The sequence below is a fragment of the Podospora pseudocomata genome, chromosome 5, assembly GCF_035222375.1.
Source record: "Podospora pseudocomata strain CBS 415.72m chromosome 5, whole genome shotgun sequence".
NCBI classification, from domain to species: Eukaryota; Fungi; Ascomycota; class Sordariomycetes; order Sordariales; family Podosporaceae; genus Podospora; species Podospora pseudocomata.
The window spans coordinates 3,625,025-3,643,221 of NC_085889.1; the positions used below are offsets into that span (position 1 = coordinate 3,625,025).

General features: G+C 52.6%; 4 protein-coding genes across 4 annotated transcripts; 1 reads left to right on the forward strand and 3 right to left on the reverse strand.

The window, feature by feature from the left end:
• Positions 1 to 1,327: 1,327 nt before the first annotated feature.
• QC762_508740 (uncharacterized protein) lies at positions 1,328 to 3,594 on the reverse strand. Its single transcript, XM_062891288.1, has 5 exons — positions 2,989 to 3,594; positions 2,899 to 2,925; positions 2,709 to 2,731; positions 2,123 to 2,519; positions 1,328 to 2,061 (listed from the first exon to the last, which is right to left on the reverse strand). Exons 1-5 carry the CDS (start codon positions 3,070 to 3,072, stop codon positions 1,879 to 1,881), a joined length of 714 nt encoding a protein of 237 aa, XP_062742618.1. The 5' UTR covers positions 3,073 to 3,594; the 3' UTR covers positions 1,328 to 1,878.
• Positions 3,595 to 5,717: 2,123 nt separating this feature from the next.
• QC762_508750 (uncharacterized protein) lies at positions 5,718 to 7,535 on the reverse strand (the record flags this gene model as incomplete). Its single annotated transcript, XM_062891289.1, has 1 exon — positions 5,718 to 7,535. The coding sequence occupies one exon, from the start codon at positions 7,533 to 7,535 to the stop codon at positions 5,718 to 5,720; it is 1,818 nt and encodes a 605-aa protein (XP_062742619.1).
• A 3,280-nt stretch (positions 7,536 to 10,815) lies between these two features.
• QC762_508755 (uncharacterized protein) lies at positions 10,816 to 15,917 on the reverse strand (the record flags this gene model as incomplete). Its single annotated transcript, XM_062891290.1, has 2 exons — positions 11,603 to 15,917; positions 10,816 to 11,555 (listed from the first exon to the last, which is right to left on the reverse strand). Exons 1-2 carry the CDS (start codon positions 11,760 to 11,762, stop codon positions 10,816 to 10,818), a joined length of 900 nt encoding a protein of 299 aa, XP_062742620.1. The 5' UTR covers positions 11,763 to 15,917.
• SMC4 (Structural maintenance of chromosomes protein 4) lies at positions 10,932 to 17,236 on the forward strand. The gene is made up of 2 exons (XM_062891291.1): positions 10,932 to 16,778; positions 16,837 to 17,236. The coding sequence occupies exons 1-2, from the start codon at positions 12,348 to 12,350 to the stop codon at positions 17,179 to 17,181; spliced, it is 4,776 nt and encodes a 1,591-aa protein (XP_062742621.1). The 5' UTR covers positions 10,932 to 12,347; the 3' UTR covers positions 17,182 to 17,236.
• The last annotated feature ends 961 nt before the right edge of the window (positions 17,237 to 18,197 follow it).

Here is an 18,197-nt window from a genome sequence, read left to right on the forward strand (position 1 = left end):
GCAATCACGCAACAAGATAATAGGTCGGTTGAACAGCCCGGGCGTGTGCCTTGGTAGTAAGGTTTGGTTAAAAAGAGCCACTTAGGTAAGGTACGGTGGTGGTGGTGGCATCGCTGATGGGTGCCTGATTAGAACCGAACCGGCCGCCGCTGACTTCCAATAACTTGGACAGTGACGCGGGTTGTCGGATGCGGTCGGGATTAGCGGGGTTGGTTTGTTGACGTTGGGTGCTTGTCCGTCTCCAATGCACGTTTCCACAACAGCTTGGGTGATGAAAAATGTAGATAGCTATCTAGGTGGTAGGTAGTGTGTCAAAGGATTAGACAGCAAACGGAAGCTCCCTCCCCAGAGCTGAGCTGTGCTGTGCTTCCTGGGCCACGCCAACAGTCGATCAGGCACAGCAACAGCACCTGAACCAGATGACGGCAGAATCCCTTTCCGGAACACACGCACCCACGTTTCGATAAGGAACCTTCCGATAAGACTGGCAGTGTACCCCGCTAGGTAGCTCCGAACGGCAAGACCCACTTGAGAACATGCAGGACATGCTTGTCTGGGCACGGACCAGCATGAATCGGCGTGTAAGTGCCACAACTGGTGAAGCCTCAGATTTCTCGTTGGCCCACTTTGATTGACACCTGTGCCGTGGTTGGGTATACATATGAGACAGACACATGTGTATTTTGATAGATGTATCCGGACCGCTGAAGAATACATCTTGATCACAATCATCAATCCCAATTTTATCGCGAGATTTCTGTCAAGAAGAATGAGTTAGCTGGCTGATCACATTCCCCCATCTCAAGCGGTGAACAAAACCTCCCCCCGCAACAACGCCCCCAATAATCCCGCATTTTCTTCTTGCTCTTACCTTTCCAAATCTAGATTTACCATCTCAGCAAGTTACAAATGGTAGTCAACCCTCCAACTCAAAACACATCCCCAAAAAAAACAACAAAAAAAAAACAAGGAGTGGCCGATGAGGAACCACACCCCTGACCCCGACCCCGACCCCTGGGCGGCAGAAAAATGAGAATGGGGTCAAACCGAAAATGTAAACAACCCCCGGTTGACGCGCCACCTACGCGTCGAGGAGCCCCTCCCCCCACTTGTTGGACCCCTTCTTTCTCTTCTCTCTGTATCCCTCCAGATCAAAACCACCATTCACTCATTCACTCAAAACTAACGTGAGACGTCTCCAAAGATTTTGTCGGAAAGTAATTCAATTGGCATGTATAATTACAACTCATCAGGCCCCAAAAACCCCCCAGCCGAGATTTTAAGCCCACCTACCCACCCTACCTCCAACAAAAATCCTCTAACGCCTCCCTGCCCCCAAAAGTCTACCCTCTTTTGCGCGCGCGCTTCCGGTTCCAATGTCCTTTTCCGAATCATGTGTGTTTGTAGTGATGTCGCGGTACGAATGATGGTTGGGGTATCGATAGCAGAGAAAAACCAAATGCATCTTGAATGATTCCAACAAAGGCTGCTCGCAAGTGATGATGATCGTCGTCCGACCCCTTCCTGTCTTCATGGTTGAAAATGTTTGTTGTATATGCAAGCTGTGGGAAGAAGGGGGGAGGGGGGTATAGTAGAGCCAATAACCTTCGTCAACAAAAAGCATGTTTTTCCCACACGTTCTTCCCCCGTAATAAAAAAAAATGTGATACAGGCCCTCCGAAAACAATAAAAACCCGCGCGCGCGCAAAAATGGTGCCTAGAAAAAGCGGCCGCTTATCCCAATGATAACCCCCAAGATGATAGCCCCAGTGATAATCCTGAACGCCAAACAAAAATAAAAATAAAAAAAACCAGAGCCGTCACATCAAACAAGTATAAAAAAAAACCATCATGACAAGAAAGACTGACCCTCGGCTTCTACGCCGAGGCAGCTTCCGCCTTGTCAGCCTTCTTTGGTGTCTTCTCCTTCTTGGGGGCAGCGGCCTTCTTGGGAGCAGCCTTCTTGGGCGCGGCCTTGGCGGCGGGGGCAGCCTTGGTGACGCGACCGGACTTGGTCTTGGTCAGGACAGCAGGCTTCTCCTCAGCAGGGGCTTGGGCAGCCTGGATAGACAATGTCAGCGGATATTCATGAAAAGTCACGTGGGTGTCATAGGATGCTCACCTTCTTGGGGGCAGCCTTCTTCTCCTTCTTCTCCTTGGGCGCGGCAGCCTTCTTAGGGGCAGCGGCCTTCTTCTCCTTCTTCTCCTTAGGAGCGGCCTCCTTCTTCTCCTTCTTCTCCTTGGGAGCGGCAGCCTTCTTGGTGGCAGCCTTCTTCTCCTTGGGAGCAGCCTCCTTCTTCTCCTTGGGCGCGGCGGCCTTCTTAGGGGCAGCAGGCTTCTTCTCCTTGGGAGCGGCAGTCTTCTTGGCGAGCTTGGTACCGCCGGAGGGGCCCTTGGGCTGCTCGAAGATGCCCTTGTCGACACCAGACTTCAAGGCCTTGTTGAAGAGGGAGTCGAACATGTTGTCAGAGGCATTGATGGTGTTGTTGCTCTTGACATACTTCTTGAGGGATTGACGGCTGGCGGCTGAGTCAGTCCGAGGCGTTCATGTGATGTGTGAATGAGATAATTGTGAGGTGAGAGTGGGCGGGTGAGCCAAGGAGGCTGTGGTGGGCGGTCGCATTTGCGACACGCGCATCGTTGTGGATGTTCTCGCTACGCGAGATGGGTGGATGGGAGAAGAAAAAAATATGCAGAAATTTTCTTACCTGGAACCATTGCGATCCTTGAGCTGCAATTCAAGAAAAAGCAGCGTCAGTAAATGCGATCATGAATGCAAAGTGGGCAAAATCCGAGCGTAGTGAGACGTGGGATCAAAAACATCATGAGCTTCCTTCATCCTCATCTCACTTGCGACCGGACGCGTCTGCATGAACCAACAGGGGCAGTGAAAATTACCTGAATGATGGCATCCGTGATCATATCCTGAATAAAAGTTAGATACGACTGATCAATCAAGAACATGTCCAATTTATAGACTCTTCATACCTGGTAGGAGGGGTGGACGGGGGCGGCCTTTGCCTTGGGGGCAGCGGCGCCCTCAGTCTTGGTCTCGGTCTTCTTGGGAGGCATGGTGATGGTTTGAAGTGGTGTTTGCTTTGTTTGGTGTAGATGACAATACAGATGCTAGATGCTGTTCGAAGCGGAAATGGACGAGTCGGACAGAGAGGGTGAAGAACGGCTTGCAAGTTCGGGGTGGACGAGAGAAACCAGGGACAGGAGGGTGGGCGGGCTGTCGCGCTCGGGGGGGATGATCGGGTGTTTATATATGGAAGCGGGGGTCTCGCCCACCCCCGAGTGATTGTGCTGATTGTGCCCTGGAGCTGCCCAAATTCCCGGGGCAAAAGCTCGCAGCTTTGGTGCAAGGTATGGCCCGTGCCCCCCACTAGAAGCATGCCTAGAGCTCCCAGGCATATGGCAGACACGCCCGTTCCCAGCATCCATGTCACCCTGTCTTGCTCCGAAAAAGCCCAGATCATGTGGGGACCTTACACTCTGTGAGGTGGCATCATATGGCTGCATCACCGAAGTGCATGAGGCGTGAGGTGTGAGTGAGAGACGGGAGCGAGTAAGTGAGTGCAGCCCAACGTGCGTGGCTACCTAGGTCCCTTGGTGAGGTGATGCCATCTCTGTTCTACGCACACCCTTTCGTCACTCAACCCCAACCCGACGGCATGGCCTGGATGGATGGATGCCCAATCATTGTCTTACTCAACCATTCACTGCTGAAGAACTTCTACTTCTTGTGGATGATGGGGGCAAGGGACGAGGCACAAGGTGCATGGCGGGGAAGGCCAGTCATACAGTTATCTATCTACTACTACGTACACTACCCAACAACCATGAGCATGGGAGGGGTGGCTGTCACCCATCATTCACCACGGGGTCATCCGAACGGGGAAGCCTTCTCGATCTGCCGCTAAGCTGAATTGGAACCCTGGACTGTTCGTCATCGTCATCGTCAAGATCACATAAGGAACCCTGGATCATGTCAGAGCTAAAAAGGGAAAAAAAAACAGGTGACATGCCGCTGCCAGACAGGCGGGGTGAAGGGGGGAGGGAGAAGAAAAAAGGATGCAGAATGCCAGATGATGGATCATGGAAGGGAGGGAGGGAGAGGGGGCGGCAGGCGTGCCGGGATTCTTGGGGTCCTCCTTCGATCACTTGCCGCTCCCCGTTATTTTGGCGCTTTCCCTCTTTGGGCGGGCATTTAAATCGGAAACAAACAAAAAACTCGCAGCGTGCCTATTTTCTGATTGGTCCGTTCAACGACACCGGATCCACCTTGTACCTCGAGTTGTCAATCATGCGCACCCCGCCTGTCGAAAGAGCATCTCTGATCTCGAGCTCGCCCCGACTCCCCCTTCCCTCGGTTTGATTCGAGTTCCCACGCTTCTTCCCTTTTCTCGACCCGGGTCCGCAGCACATGGTTGGAATCACCCGACTCTGCTCTTCTTTGTGTGCTTTTTATTTCATTTTTTGCGCCCGGGGACCGCGGGGCATTGTTCCAAATACCGATGACCATTTCCGAGACGAGAGTTGGCATTCAAGCATCTGTTTTCGGACGCGATTTGGCTTCACGCGCCTTGGTCGGTCCAAACCATCGCTCTCTGGCGCATTCAACATAGCACCTCACCAACCCCTGCTTTGTCATAGAAGAATACATCAGTTCGATCGGGCAATTGATTCCGTTTCTTCCATGTGCTTATTTTTCGCACTGCACCGTTGTTGCCTGAGATATCTGCACTTGAAGCGAAAGTCACTCCTGATGGTGGGGCGGCTCGCGAGCTGCCCGTGAAGCTTTGGTTGAAGCTATCCGCATCTCAACCCTTCCACACTTTCGCCTCTTCCCACAGCCCACCACATTGCTTTTCGCTCTTCAAACATTGATAGATCATTCCGAGGGGCTCTTGTTTTTGTTTTTGTCACTTTTTTGGTTTGCTCCTGGTCAATTGAGGCCAATTCAGGCACCATTTCCAACGCCAGCGAGGTGATGTCGTGTCGATCTGCACGTTTGGCCAGCTCATTCACCCTTCGATTGGTCCACCACAACAGCTTTCTTTTCCTCGATATGAAACGGTAATTATCTTTTCTGCGTGCCAGGTTCACTCCTGCGCAAGTGTTCTCGAGGGGAGTTGTTTTTTCAGCATTGCTGTGTGTCACTTTGATGCTGCCGCGTCACGCGGTCAACGTGGGTTTGGCATCAGGCGAGCCGCCCGGTTTCTTGATGTTCCTGGATTCATGTCAGCCACACATATGCATGGACAGCAGATGATGGTGTTGACGAATGGTATGCGATAAATGGTGAAGAGAGATCATTTTGAGCGAGTACTGTGATGATTCAGGAGGCTGGTGTTCACGTTCCTGTTCAGAGCGACTTCGATGGTCGGGCGTCATCTCACGAGTCGACCTGACCAACCGCCACGATTACGTCAACACTTATCCTGCCGCCCACGTTTCGGTCGGGGTAACTGAGAAGAGTCATCATCAAGTGTGCAAATTTCAAAAGAAGTCAAAGGTGGACATTTGGTGTCTCGTGGATCTTGTCAACTGAAATATGCCCAACTAGTTGAAGTCTGATTAGTCGGTAGTCTAGTGACCACATCTGTAAACTAGGTTCAAACTAGAGATAGTCCATTCGTACAGCATAGAGATGGCTCAGAGCTTCAGACATTAGCCAATACATACCATCCATGTGATTTTCAACTTCTATGTCCTCAGGTGGTGTTCACAATAACCTGCGCCGGAAACACCACCACCTCCTCCTCCCCTTCCCCTCTCAAATCCCCCTTCTGCACCACCAAAGGAAACAAAACAACCCTCACCACAGCCCCCTCGAGATCCCCCTCCGTGTCCCCCCGACTACCCGGTTGCGCCATCAACGACGAGATAAAATTCACCGTCGCCGCCAGCTCCCCATCCTCATTGTACTCGGGCATCAACGGCGGCAACACCATAAACTCAGCCACCTGCGTCCTCATCTCAATCGACAGATCCACCGCCTCACTCACCACCCTCCTCAGCTGCACCCTCAGCTGCTCTTCCAAATTCCCCGGCGGCGGCAACACCTTCGACAGCGCCTCCAAAATCGCCTCTGCCACCGCAACGGCATCCCTATCCCTCTGTTTTCTGAACGATTCCCTCCTCGACCACAGCCCCAGCGTGGTAGCCCTCCAAGCACGAACCGTCGCCGTCGGCCCAACGTCCGTTAGCTGTTTTTCTAATGACTTGAGCTTGAACCTCTGCTCCCGGTCCATGCCGAAGAGGTAACGGGTGAAAATGAATTCCCAGATCATTGACATGGTGACAGAAGTGAACATGTCCCGGCGTTTCACCCGGTCACGGAGGTAGTTATCGGCGTCGGAGCCGTCGAGGACAGAGTTATCTAGCCTGTCGATGATGTTTTCATCGTTGATTTCCGAGGTGAGGCGGCTGGCGCGCATGTCGGAGAATTTGGAGAAGCGGAGGACCCATTGGGTGACGGTCGTGAAGAGGTGCTGGCAGCGCTGTCCAAAGTATTCGGTGGTGTGGATTGCTCCGAGCTGGGTTGGTTGGGCTTTGAGGATATCTAGGCTTGTTGGCAAGCTTTGGGAGGTCGTGGGTTGGGTGGCAGCCTCTTCGGGAGTGTCGGTAGTAGGTTTGGGTGCAGGTTGAACAACCTCGGATGCTGTGGATGGCATCGGCGAGACTGCTGTAGGGTCACCCCTCCGGTCACCGGATGGCTCGGATGTAGACACGAGAAACGATCGTGATTGGGTTTTTGAGTCGAAGCTGATATTTTCCAGAGCCATGATCGATTGCGGACTTTTCGTGCTAGTCCTGTTGGTGACGGCCTCCTTCGCCAAAGCCATCATTCGTCGGTAGGCTCTCGAGTTGACAACAGTGTTATCAAATTCGAACTCGACGCCCTCGGCCACAGTGTTTCCATCCCCACGGAAGATCGTGTCGGCAGTCCTCCGCGGATTCAGAACAGACTCGGCAATTTGAAGCTGAGGATTCGCCAACCGCAAGGACGCCGCCTTGGTCGCTTGCCTGTCTAGCAAACCTTTCCCGTTTCTGACACCCTCTAGAATCTCATCGGTAGTATTCATGTGCAACACTTGAACCAGAAACGCAATCGCGGACTGCTGTCCTTGCAATAGCGATAGGTACCCCTTCATCTCCCCCTCATTTCGCACAATCCGCGCTTTAGTCCACCACGTCCGCACAAGCGAGCGACGGGACTCCATCAGTGCGGTGGCATCGCAGAGTTTTTCGAGGGAGTCCTCGAAGCAGGTTAGTACGACTAGGCAACCGGTGAGGGTTGTGTCGAGGGTGTGGACGACATCGGCCTGGCCGCGGACGGTGTGGTTTTGCAGGATGAGGGTCTGGAGCTGGGACAGGCCGGTCTTGATGGCGGCGCATTGGGAGGAGAGGGCGGTGATGGTGACTTGAGCGTTTTGGAATTTGGTGCGGAGGGTGTCGAGGGTGCGGGCTGCTTGGAGGCAGATGCCTGTGATGCCTGCGATCGAGGCTGTTATCGAGAGGGGGTCCATTGATGGTGCCTAGTCACCCACAATGGGCCGCGCCGGTTGATGCCGAAAAAATACGGCACGTTAATACCATCTCTCAAGACAAGTTTTTGAATCTGCGTGATCATCAGGAATCGTATCCAGCTGGGGGCGCATAAGGCATCTTTTGAGGCTATGCTGCAGGATTGATTCTTGGCGGCACATAACTGGTCGATGGACTTGTTCGGAAGAAGTGAGGAAATACCACTCGGTAGGGATCTACACCTAGAGTTTGAACTTTGAATTCAACAGTGGCTTCAGCTGTCAAGTCGGGATGATGGACACGACTGATCTTTTTGCTGAACCACTTTGAACAGCCGCTAAAATAGGTACATTAGTCGAGCAAATAACGTAGACCATGAGCTGCTACCCGGTAGCATAACACTGGCATATCACGAACTCTTTTCGAAACCAAATCGCAGTTCGCATGAGGATGTCACATCCTACATTATTCACACTCCCTCAGATTCAAACCCACAAGTGACACCAACATAATGTTATCAAATAATCAAACAGCATGTCTCACGACAGTGAAACACAGAAGAGCAAGGAGCAACGTCACTGCAGCACAGTATATATATTAGGTCCCTTTTACTCCTTCCAACAGCAGCCCGGAAATCTTGACCAGAGCGCCACTTTGTGGTCAGGACAAACGGTCAAGGTGGAGGAGCTGCTTGTTACCGCCCCCTGCCGGGAGCTTTACAACGGACAGCTTCCGAGTTCGATTCCGAAGTAAAACCCACGGGTTTTCGTAGCCGGCCACCCTACAACTAAAGGCTGGTCGGTGAGCTTTTGCTTTTTCTGGGCCCAGTTAATAGATTATTTTGGCTTTCTTTTGGGGGTTTTTTTTTCTTCTATATTTTTATTTTTGGTTTTGTTTTAATTTTTATTTTAATCTTTTTTATTTTTTATTTTTGGCCCAGTTGATACATTATTTTGATTTTCTTCATCCTGGAGACAAGTAACCGGGTATCGATTTTTACTTCGAGACTCGAGTCGAAGGTCTTTGAAACCAGACATTGGCCGCCATCTGACAATGCTTTCATAACGACTCACATGTTGTCCAACAAGCCAAGTAGTTTACTTATGCCTTTAACATGCAATTAATTCGATTATTTCTCGAGATCAGCCACTGCGATTGTACCTCGAGTCAAAATTCTCAAAGACAAACACTATATTAATCACCGATATACCTTGGTCACACCCCACAACATTTCAAAATGGTAAAGTTGGGGGTTTTGGTCTTTGGAAGTGTTCAAAGTGTTTGATGAGTGCAAGAGGAGACCGTGGACCTCATTGACGACCACCCTGCATAGAGCCCAATGCTACCTACCCAGCCCAACGCAAATGTGGTCCCTTATTGTGCTGGAAGTAATGTCGTGCTTCGTCGTTCTTCTATATTACTCAAGAACCTGTCCAAAAGTCCATATGGAATCTTCGGACACCGGGGCGCGACCAGCCAAAAGGCAGAAGCTGGATGGCATCAACGTTATCCTGGACACGAGCAACGAGGAGCTGACGAAACCTGCTAGCAAAATGGGGCCCTCGCCATTTAATCGCTTATAGGTTTCGCGTTGGCCATGAATCCCCATTTCTACCGACCTTCCTCGAGATTCACCACAATTCTTGTCCCGTATGCGGGGGTCACAATACACCGTCTTAGAGAGTCGACATTGACCGAGTTAGGTCCTTGATTGGGGAAACTCCCCGGAATTTGTGCCAGCAGGCCGAAAGTGAACCCTCTTCGACTGCCCGAGGGCTTTTTCTGGGCCGCCCTTGCCCGCACAGCTCGCCACGAGCTTCTTGAGCCTGTGGCAGAGAAGGTGTATCCGCAGCGAGCGAGGACATCCGTACAGAGGGAAGGCTACATCCCCTCCGGAACGACTATACCCGGTTCCTCATCTTCTACCCTACCCTCTTTGTCCGATTTTGGTAACGATACGGATGATTTCAACGAGGACGAGAATGAGGCCCGGCGTGGTAAACCTGAGGAGGTCGCCCTTTCATCTTATCACCTGTTTCTTACAAGTCGCCCTAGGACTTTGCCTCCTGCAGCATTCCGCCGCCGAAACTAGGATGCAAGCCGAGGTCAGACCACGGGTCGGGCGTTTACGGTCGACAATTCAAATTGCCGGAAATCCTATTACGACTGAGGACGACGGAGGGGTTTGTCGTATGCGTCACAGGGGGTATAGGTGGACGATGGACCAACCTTACTTGGCTATTATCGAAGTAAAGCGAGCATTTTAGCCCATCAACGCTGATGACGGAACGGCATCATACAACCCAGTCATACCGTACGAGAATCCGGTACAGTATCTTGGCGAAGCCGTTGTTACTTGGAAGGCAAACCCCCAGTATTTCAAGAAAGGGTCAAGATTTTTCTACCTCATCTCCCCCTTCCCCTCCTTCTCCTAGGTTAATTGTATATAGCCGCTCGTGCTTACTTTACTTCAGAGCGGTTTTGATTGCGGCCACGAATACCTTTCTCCGCTTTATTCGAGCAAAGGGCCCTTGTCAGTGATGCTTCGAAGGAGGTCTTTGTTCAAATGCAGAGTACGAGCTAGTCAAACCTTCAGTCATATAAAGCGAGACGGGTCGCCCTGTCGCCCTTTGTCACGTTCTAGCATTAGTAGCATGCGCATGAAGTTTAAGATGGAACTGGAATTCCATCAATGTTTGGATTCTTTAGTAAAGATGTGGTCGTGTGCTGTAACATGCGAAGCTCTCTTGACAAGGGCCACCAAGCCCGCCAAGGGTAACTATGTCCCAGGGTTCTATCAGCAGGCGCTTAACGGCCAAGCATGGATCTCGAATATCGAAAGGCATCTCAACAAACTGTGTGAACGGGCACGCCAACTCGATGACTACGCTGGTAACGAAGGTGAGATGTCGGACAAAGATGTCATCTCAAGACTACACAGGTGGGTAATGTTTTACGCCGCTTTCATACCGACCCACACCCTAACACTTTGTCCAGAGAGCCGAGTACTTCACCATGCTTCTCAACTCACACAGACAATCATACGTCTCGCCACCGCACTGCCATTGACACCACAGATTGACAACCATCATGATGATATTCATTTTACCCTTTACCAAACACCCCGAGAACGCCACGCTAAATATGCTATACTATGTATGCTCTTAGCAGCACACAAGACAGCCCATAAAATCCCAGTACCATAAATACAGAATACAACAAATTCACTCCCCATCCTCATTGCTCACTGTCGAGAGTTCATTCTCCAAGTGAGTGAGAGAATCACCACCTCCCAACCCCATTGACCCCCACCTGCTCCAACCCCCGCCCCGTAACAACCTCCCTCATGACCCTAACAGCCCTCGCACTCTTCCCCCCCTTCCCCCCCCTCTCCCTACCCCCCACAAACTCATTAAACCACTCCTCCTCCCTCCCCTCCAACGGCAAACTAACCAACTCCCTCACCCTCCCCCCCACATTCTCACCCCCCTCGATCACACTCCCCACCAACCTCTCAAACAACCCCCTTCTCGCATTCTCCGGCCACATCCTAGTAAAATACAACGCCTCCGTCACGCTCGTCCTCGCCAACGCCCCAAACAACAGCTCCAAACTCTCGCCCGTCTTGAGCACCGGCTGGACAGTGTTATAATACGCCAACGGCAACGAGTAATCATCCTCCGTCTTCTTGGCGTGCTTGACCAGGACTGTTATAATATCATCGGCAAACTCGCTTGGCAAGGAAGGATGGCAGAGGTATTCCAGCGCAAACTTGAATTCTGACCTGTCCATATGCCACAGCCCCCGCATGAGGATCTGGTAGTTGGATGGGAGCCCCGACTCGTCGGCGAGGGAAAGGGCTAGGTTGGAGGTGCGGGGGCCGCGTTTTTCGTCAAAGTCGAGGAGGAGGTAGAAGAGGACTGAGAGGCGGGCGTGGGGGGAGATGCCGGGGGAGGAGGTGATGATTTGGTTGTGGAGGGAGCGGAGGGCGGAGGAGGAGTGAGGGGGGTAGACTTTTGATGCTGGAACAAGGATGTTAGTATCTGTGGGGGAAGGGAGGGGAACAAACCATCTTTGATACCTAGGCGGTGGAGGACTCGATCGATGAAGAGGACGCCGTCGAAAGATTTGCGAAAGGTTTCGATTTGGCGGGAAAAGGTTGAGTCGTAGGGGGATGGGCCGTCGGTTGGGAAGGCGGCGTTGAAGTGGGTGAAGTCGAGCATGTTCATTTTGGCGGTGGTTATGGGAGGTGTGATGTTGATGGGTTGGGTTTGGGGGAATGTAAACAGAGGAAGGCTTCAAAAAGCTTGATGAAGCTTCAGATGTGACGACGTGCGACCCGATCCGATTGATTCATGAATTAGAGGAAAAAGAAGCTTGGTTTAGCTTGTCTAACGGAGTGCGGTGGAGCTGATAATGCCGTTAAGCGGAAAACTGTCACGGGATAGCGTGTTTTCGAGATGGTCAATTCAAACGCGCGATAAGAACGCGTTCGACCAGTCAATCGTGGCTGGTGTCTAGTGGCTAGTGGCTTTTGGCGGGGGCAGACGTGGCTTGTGATTTGTTTACAATCAATCAATGTCAACAGACGACAACTGGGGAAAGCGGGGCCTGAGCTCTGGGATTTGTCGCAGCGACTTTTGGACTGAAACGACTCGACAAAAACTCGACGACGACCACCAGCGCGTTTTGTGTTTCTGTTGCGTGGGAGATCTGCCAGGCGCTTTGTGTATCTTGCCTTTGCGCAGCGATCTGTTGCGCTGTTTGTTGTTGGTTTTCTTGATTTCTTTTGGACGAGCACACACACCGCAAATATGTCGACGCGACAGTCCCGCCGGATTGCGACCCGGCGCAACACCACCATTGTCGAGAGTTCGGAGGACGAGCTGGGCGACGGGTCCCCAAAAGTGAAGCAGGAAGAGGAGGAGGAGGAATACACACCGGCACCGGTCGAGAAGAAAAGACCAGGTCGGAGGAGGACCACCACTACCGAACTTGCACCAGCTGCACCCGCCGAGACACCAGTGAGGAAAACCAGAGGACGCCCAAAGAAGAGTCTTGCGCCTGCGGCCCCCCCCCCTTCCGCGCCGCCTGTTATCGAGAGTACCGAGAATGTAAATCCCGACCAGTCGCTCGCCAGCGTAGCGGGTGCATCATCAGCTGTTGACGTCGACGATACCTCAGTCGGGCCCCCACCATCGACAGTGAAGAAGCCTGTCGCGGCAGCCGACGACACTGTTGGACCACCACCATCCACAGCAAAGAAGCCCGCTGGAAGACCACGAAAGAGTGTCGCGCCCCGTACAAGCAAGACACCCACGCCGGCGCCTGAATTGAACGTTCCCACCCAATCTCCAAAGCCATCTGTGTCGCCATCAGTACAGCTCCTACGCGATGCCCCCCCGCTTACCGATATCACTTCTGCGACCAATAATGCCCCGCCGAGTTCACAACAAGACGATACCGTGATTGCGCCCATCAAACCGATCAAGCCCATGGATACAGTGCTCGAGAAGCCAATGGATATCATGATGAAGTCGCGCACAATGCAAATCCCCGTGATTCAAGATACCGGCCCAAAGCCGCGCATTGTCATCACTTATCTTGTGCTCACCAACTTCAAGAGTTATGCCGGCAAGCAGGAGGTCGGGCCTTTCCATGCTTCATTCTCCTCGGTTGTCGGTCCCAACGGTTCGGGCAAGTCCAACGTCATCGACTCCCTGCTGTTCGTGTTTGGTTTCAGAGCAAGCAAGATGAGACAAGGCAAGATCTCGGCCCTCATTCACAACTCGGCAAAGTACCCGAATTTGGAGTACTGCGAGGTCGCGGTGCACTTCCGTGAGGTGATGGACCTTCCTGGCGGAGGTCACGAAGTCATCCCAGACTCAGACCTGGTCATTTCCCGCAAGGCCTTCAGAAACAACTCCAGCGCCTACTACATCAACGGAAAGACCTCCAACTTCACAACTGTCACAACGTTGCTACGGGACCGCGGGGTCGATCTCGACCACAAGCGTTTCTTGATTCTGCAGGGTGAAGTCGAGTCTATTGCGCAGATGAAGGCCAAGGCTGCCAACGAGCACGATGATGGTCTTCTCGAGTATCTTGAGGACATCATTGGCACATCCAAGTACAAGACACCTATTGAGGAATCAGCCGCCGAGGTCGAGACACTCAATGAAATCTGCTTGGAAAAGAGCGGTCGTGTTCAACACGTTGAGAAGGAGAAGCAGAGCCTCGAGGACAAGAAGAACAAGGCTTTGGCTTTCATTCGTGATGAAAATGAGCTTGCCATGAAGCAGTCCGCTTTGTACCAACTCTACATCAGCCAATGCGAGGATAACCTAGCTGTCACAGACGAAGCCATCAGTCAGATGCAGGAACAACTCAACGCCGAGCTCGAGAAGCACAACGGCAGCGAGCAGATCATCAAGCAGCTGGAGAAGGCTCACGCCAAGGGCAACAAGGAGTATGAGGCTCAAGAAAAGGAAACTCAGGCCCTGATCAAGGAGATGGCCAAGTTTGAGCAGGAGCGCGTCAAGTTCGAGGAGAAGCGGAAGTTCTTGGCCGATAAGCGTAAGAAGCTTGAGAAGACCATTGCCAACTCTGAGAACTCGGCAGAGCAGGCCGACCAGACCATTCAGGAATGCGCTGAGGATATCGAGAGGCGCGCGGCTGAGATCGAGAACATCGAAAGGTGGATCAAGGAGGAGGAGGAAGAGTTGACCAAGATCCGCGACAGCCTCAAGGGCAAGACTCAGCACATGTCCGATCAGATTGCGGCAAAGCAAAAGTCACTTGAGCCCTGGAAGGAGAAGATCAACCAGAAGCAATCTGCTATCGCCGTGGCGGAAAGTGAGTTGGCCATCTTGGAGGAAAAGGCCAAGGCTGGTGGTGTTGCGCTTGAGGAGATGGAGGCCAAGATTGTGGCTATTCAGGAGCTTCAGGCGGCCAAGGCGGAAGAGTTCAAAGCGTGCCAGGCTGAGAAGGATGCGCTCAAGAAGGAGGGCAGAAGAGTGGTTGCTGAGCTGGAGGAGCTTGCTCAGGAAGAGCCAAAGTTCCGCGCTAAGCTGTCTAACCTGCGGCAAAAGGCGGACGAGGCTCGCTCAAGCTTTTCGGCTACCAAGACGCAAGGCAATGTCCTAACGGCGCTTATGCGCATGAAGGAGTCTGGTCGCATTGACGGCTTCCACGGGCGGCTTGGCAACCTCGGTGCCATCGACAAGAAGTACGACGTTGCCATCTCGACGGCTTGCGGTCAGCTTGACAACTTTGTCACGGACACTGTCGAGGCTGGTCAGCAGTGCATCGAGCACTTGCGCAAGACCAACTTGGGTCGCGGCAACTTTATGTGCTTGGACAAGCTAAGAGTCCGTGACTTCTCACCCATCAAGACTCCCGAGGATGCGCCCCGTCTGTTTGACCTGGTTCAGCCCAAGGATGAGAAGTTCAGACCTGCTTTCTACCATGCGCTCCAAGATACATTGGTTGCGGAAGATCTTGCCCAGGCCAACCGCATCGCCTATGGCGCCAAGAGATGGCGTGTTGTCACTCTGGCCGGCGAGCTGATTGACAAATCTGGTACCATGTCTGGTGGTGGTACGACAGTCAAGAAGGGATTGATGTCGTCCAAGCTGGTGGCCGAGATCAGCAAGGAGCAGGTGGACAAGGTGGAGGCTGATCGCGATGCCTTTGAGCAGCGATTCCAAGAGTTCCAAGATCATCAACGTGAGCTGGAGGCTCGTCTTCGTTCCCTCAAGGAGCAGATCCCACAGCTTGACACCAAGATGCAGAAGATCAACCTCGAGATTGAGAGTTCATCCAGGAACTTGGCGGATGCTCAGCGCAGAATTAAGGAACTCAGCAAGGAGCACCAGCCTTCCCAGACAGACGACAACCGGGTTGCCGTCTTGCAAAAGGAGATTGCCAAGCTTAACAAGGAGATTGAGAAGCTCCATGGCGAGACTTCTAGTGTCGAGGATGAGATTAAAGAGCTGCAGGACAAGATTATGGAGGTTGGTGGTGAGAAGCTCCGGCAACAGCGCACCAAGGTGGACAACCTCAAGGATGAGATTCGTTCCCAAAACGAGGAGGTCTCCAGCGCCGAGGTCCGCAAGGTCAAGGCTGAGAAGCAGAAGGTCAAGCTCGAGAAGGACCACGCCAAGGCTTCTAAGGAGCTCGAGGCTGCCAATCGGGACCTGGAGAGACTCGAGGAGGAGATTGAGAACCAGGGCACCAAGGCTGAGGATTACACCACTAGAGTCGAGGAGGCTAAGGAAGCTCTTGCTGCCAAGAAGGAGGAACTTTCCACACTCAAGGCCGAACTTGACGAGAAGACCGCCGAGTTGAACGCCACCCGTGCCGTCGAAATCGAAATGCGCAACAAGCTCGAGGAGAACCAAAAGGTACTCAAGGAGACGCAAAGGCAGCTTGCCTACTGGGAGAATAAGCTATCCAAGCTCTCGCTTCAAAACATTGAGGACCTTGAGTCCGGCCGACCTTCCCAGCCTGTGATCCCCCAGTCCCGGCCCAAGACGCCAGGTAACGAAGACGAGGAAGAGGATGCCGAAGGCGAACCCGAGCTCGACGCCGAGGGCGACTCCCCCATGGGCGATGCCACCGACTCAGACGACGAAGACCCTGCCGCCCAGCTCCAAGCCGAGGCGGAAGCCACCTTCCTCGGTTCCGGCCGCGGTCCTAATCCTGCCTCCAACCCACTGGAGCTCCCACGCTATACCCGCGATGAGCTCTCTGACATGTCAGAAAAGACGCTCAAGGGCGAAATTGCCGTTCTGGAGGAAAAGACCCAGAACGTCAATGTTGATCTTGGTGTCCTGGCTGAGTACAGGCGCAGAGTAGAAGAGCACGCCGCCCGCTCCCAGGACTTGGCTTCTGCCGTTGCTCAAAGGGATGCCGCCAAGAAGAGATGTGACGACCTCCGCCGGCTGAGGCTGGAAGGTTTCATGGAGGGCTTCTCCACCATCTCGCTCCGTCTCAAGGAAATGTACCAGATGATCACCATGGGCGGCAACGCCGAGCTGGAGCTGGTCGACTCCCTCGACCCCTTCTCGGAAGGTATCCTCTTCTCGGTCATGCCCCCCAAGAAATCATGGAAGAACATCTCCAACTTGTCTGGTGGTGAGAAGACGCTTTCTTCGCTTGCGTTGGTGTTTGCGCTGCATCATTACAAGCCTACGCCGCTGTATGTCATGGACGAGATTGATGCCGCGTTGGACTTCAGAAACGTGAGTTTTTCCTTCCTCTCCTCCCCTTCCGCAACAGTTTGTTCTAACAGTAATACAGGTCTCGATTGTGGCGAATTACATCAAGGAGCGCACAAAGAATGCTCAGTTTATTGTTATCTCGCTGAGGAACAATATGTTTGAGCTTGCGGCGAGACTGGTGGGTGTTTACAAGGTAAATCACATGACTAAGAGTGTTACTATTGAGAATAAGGAGTATGTCAAGGGGCGGCAGCAGCAGCAACAGTCGTCGCAGCAGCCGGCGCAGTCCCAGAAGGGAGGGACGGAGCAGACGACGAGGGTGTTTGGGCCGGGGATGGCGAGGAGGGAGGAGAGCGGGAAGGAGCCGGAGCGGTTGGGGAGCAGTAGTAGTGCGAGTAGTAACTTGACCCATCGGCCGAGGTAAAGGGGGGGTGGGGGGGTGGGATTTTGGTTGGATTAGGTCAAGATGGATGGGTGGCTTTGCATGGGATGGGTTGGGTATGATGATGTTGCATGGATGGGAAAGGGGTGTTGTCTTTGTGTAGTTGTGATGTGTTTATGAAATGACTTTTTCTGTTTGTTACACACTGGGATGGTTGGTTTGTTTGGGCTTGTGTGTTGTTAAGTCCGTTTGACTTTTTGCCGGCCTGGTGTTCTTCTCTCTGCTGGGGATGATTGTTAGTTACTCCATGATGATGGCATGCTCCGATGTCAGTCAGCACATACGACCACAAGCAGCTGAAAATACGGGATCCCGTCCGCTCTCCCCTAGTCAAACAGCTGACTGCCGGACTAGTACTCAGGTGGGTGACCACTGGGGAATCCCTGGTGTTGTATGTTTTGCTTCCTTTTTGAAATCTTATATGCTGTAGTCCGTCTCACTCAGACACCCCTCCTCTGAGGCAGCTGCCGTACAGGCTCGGGAGGTTTATAGGTCTGGCTTTCTTTACTTTGGCTAGGTTGGCCGGGGTTTGGGTGCTGTGTCATGATCTTTTGCTGCTGATTTGGTCACCAAGAACAGGCCCTGCAACAGTGAGTACGTATCGGCGTATTATGGCATGACTACGGTAGGATAGGGGAAAATTGATGGCCCCGTCTTTGTTGTAACATAATCCAGTAACCATCGGTAGTCATACAAAGATACATTACACCACTGTCCAGAACTCAGCGGAAGAGTGACGCGTTGGTGCAATCACACAGCTGGAGCGGTGACATGTTTGCCACACCAACTCATGTTTCGGATCGGCTTGAGTGGCTTGCGCCTATGTGGAATCAAAGATGAAAAGTCAACACAGCGATGACTCATTCAAGATTTAGACTTTCGATCAATGCCTAATAAATCCCAAAGACATCCTCTGACTTTGCTCCGTCTCCTACTCTGTCTTTCTTCATCTCCTACTCTCTCTTTCTGGCCCTGCTTCCCATCAACATTTCGGCCTC